The following is a 3,129-nucleotide window of genomic DNA, read 5'->3' on the forward strand; positions in this document are numbered from 1 at the left end:
ATGGACAAAAAAGCCATAGCCTACTGGACTGATAGTCTTCTTTTTTCCAGAGACTGAAGGTGAGGGGCTGGAAGAAATGATCATTTTTCTTTTTCTTTAGATATGGACAGAGTCAAGAGAGAACTATAATGGCCTTGGCCTAGGCTCAGAAAACTGGTTAATACAGGGCAGACCCAAGCACGCCTGCCTCCAAGTTCAGAGGTTTATTTACCTTATATTTTTTTGTTTGGTTTGGTTTTTTGGTTTTTTTGGCCACACCATGCAGCATGTGGGATCTTAGTTCCCCGACCAGGGATCAAACCCACGATGCCTGCACTGGGAGCACAGAGCCTTAACCACTGGACCACCCAGGGAAATCCCTACTTTTTATTTTAAACAAAGCATTTTATGTACTTTCCTGCTCCAAAGTTTTAAGATGTGAAACCTCAGATCTGCGAATTAAGACCCTTCCCTACCACTGATTTCAAGGGCAGAAGTCAACAAGACACATTGTAGAAATATACATTCAACTTTATTTCATTAGAAAAATTTATTTAAGCCACACGGTGGCCAAAATGCCCATGTCCTGAGCAGATGCTGTCATCCCACTGCCCTCTTCAGACCAATACACACACACATACATGCTATGTTGGAGGAGTGACTTAAAAATGTAAAACAATGAGAATGGGACATAGAATACTCCACCTTCCCCTTCCTATAGCCAACCCACAAACCTCTTCAACTGTTATCCGCACACAGAGGAGCTCTCATGGAAGAGAAACTTAACACCAAATAAACTGACCATAAGACACCCAAGCACAAAGGAACTCTTGGCAGATGCTTAGAAAGTAGGGTTGAAAATAACACGATCTCCCAACAGCGGAAGTTGCAGCACAAGTCCCCATCTAAGAGAAGACAGAGCCATGCTGCCAAGGACAGCAAAGCATATGGTGGACTGGGGAGAAGAGTGAGATCACTCCATTCCACAGCCACAGGCGACCCACTCATATCTGTGTATTAAACAGGCTTTTTCCAGAGCAAGGAGTATGCAGGTGGAGAGGCCCTTCAAGGGCCTAGTGACAGTTAGTTCTCTGATAACACTGATGCTGAGCTTGCCTACCCAGGAACTGGTACAGCTGGACGTATTTAGGCCAGTGTTCCAAGGTTACAGCCGGTGGAGGGAGGTCTTATCACACCCCTCCGGATGGATGGTCTGGAAGGCCCCTGGGGACTCTGTGTTGGCTAGTTGACCTCTGGTGGTCCAGGAGCTCCCAGGAGATGGGCTCTCCAGTAAGCCCCCCAGGGACTCCATCAGTCTAACGAAGATGGAGAGCAGGGTCAGCACCACACCTAAGAGATAGAGGTTCAGCATATGCTTCATGGCTCAAAGGATCCCACTCCTTTGTAGAGCAGTAGAGCTGCCTTCTGCTTCTGGAAGGCCTCTGGATCCTGAGGAAAGAGAGCGAGGTTAATCTCCAGCCTTTTGGGATATGCGTGCCTCTGACCTTGACCCTGGAGCTAAGCAGGAGGCTCAGCCAGCCAGGGGGACAAGGACCACAGCAGAATCTCCAAGTATATTTACACTGTAAACTCCATGGCTGGAGAACTAGTCTAGCTTCTTGGACTAATTCAAGAGCATTCCTTAAAACTTTTACTTCCCCTGTAGGGTATGCACAATCCCTGTTCCACAGTCCAGGGACCTTCCTTCCTGAAGTAAAAACCCAGTCCTTTTGGGTGAGGGCGGGCGGAGGTGGGAATATAAGAAGACGCCCTTGAGAAAGCAAAAGCAACCTGCCTCGAAGTCTCCCTCACGCCTCAGTCAGGTTCGAGTTAACCATAAACTTTTTGAAAGTCAAAATAGTTCTAAGGGAGTCAAATCTATCAAGTTCACCTACTTAACAAGCACACCTTGAATACCCACTACGTGTGAGGCACCTTGGAAGGTACTAAGGCCACCGGAGGAGGCCCTGCAGACACGAACCCGGCCCTCATGCGCCTAACAGTCCAGGGGCGACAGGCAAGAAAACAGGCGGTTACTACAACAACCCGCCAAGGGCTGTGACAGTAAGGAGATGCTAAGGGTGCTCTGGGAGGGCACGGCATGGGGTCCTAACCCAACGCTAGCGAGAAAGCAGGGCTGGGAGGCTGAGTGGGGCCCCGGGTGGCGGCGAAGCGAGGCGGGACGCTCCCGGCAGCGTAGTCCCAGGCGGGGATTGCCAGGCGGCGCGCGGCGCAAGCAGCCTAGGGGATGGGGGCGGGCAGCCGGGAAGCCCACAGGGCCGCTCACCTCCAGGAGGAAGGGCCGTGAGTGGCCCGCTCGCTGTAATATCTGGTAGTGCGGAGTCGGAAGGAAAGTCGGCCAACCAGCAGCGCGAGACGACAACCCAAACGCCCCTCCGAAGACAAAAGCTCAGCCGGCAGCAAAGCGCGGAACAGGACGCACACCACGCACTTATAGCCGCGGTACGGCCCGAAGCCCGCGCACGCGCACTGGAGCCCTGACTCACGCAAGACCGCCGCCCCGCCCCTAGGCGGGGGCGGTCTGGGGTCCGGGGCGGTTCTTTGCGCTTGTGGTCTGGGCTGTTTCGAAGAACATACGTCCTGCGGCTCTGAGTCATTGAGGTGGGCAATGGGACTAGACGTGTGGGTTAACTTCGACTGTCTTTTCTTGCTGCAGGAAACTTTTGAAGGAATCAGAAAGGTCATTTTTCCCTCATACCAAGTCGGTGGAAAATACACCTGAGACGCCCCAATCCAAGGGCCCGCATATTGTATGGGATGAAATCCGGGCGGCGGGGGATGGGTTCTTCACCGGAGAGTTCAACAAAGCACAGATTGTCAGAGGGCCTCAGACCTCCACCCCACCCTCTGCTCCCAGTTTTCTCCATTCCAGGGACTGAAAAGCCGATTTTGTTTCACTTCCTAGAGGTACGAGGATTCCAGACGCCACCTCCTCAGCCTCCAAGTCCTGAGGTTTAATTTGCCACTGATATCTCTGGAATGGTGAGACCTTTTTACGACATAAATTCCGTTTTCTATGAGTTTGTCACATTAAGAAAATGTGAATTACTCACCTGGCCCTGGTGCCTGCGCTTAATTACATGTGGCTGAGTGAGTCTGTTTGCACGCACTGAGTCTCAGTTTCCTCGT

At 51.6% G+C, this 3,129-nt stretch overlaps 1 protein-coding gene across 1 annotated transcript; it reads right to left on the reverse strand.

The window, feature by feature from the left end:
- Window positions 1-373: 373 nt before the first annotated feature.
- On the reverse strand, window positions 374-2,452 carry HILPDA (hypoxia inducible lipid droplet associated). Its single transcript, XM_036863944.1, is given in 3 exon segments — window positions 374-1,210; window positions 1,213-1,428; window positions 2,267-2,452. Coding segments are annotated over 2 exon segments (189 nt in total). The 5' UTR covers window positions 1,361-1,428; window positions 2,267-2,452; the 3' UTR covers window positions 374-1,169.
- Between the last annotated feature and the right edge of the window lie 677 nt (window positions 2,453-3,129).

Source organism: Balaenoptera musculus, chromosome 9, assembly GCF_009873245.2.
Source record: "Balaenoptera musculus isolate JJ_BM4_2016_0621 chromosome 9, mBalMus1.pri.v3, whole genome shotgun sequence".
Classification (NCBI taxonomy): Eukaryota; Metazoa; Chordata; class Mammalia; order Artiodactyla; family Balaenopteridae; genus Balaenoptera; species Balaenoptera musculus.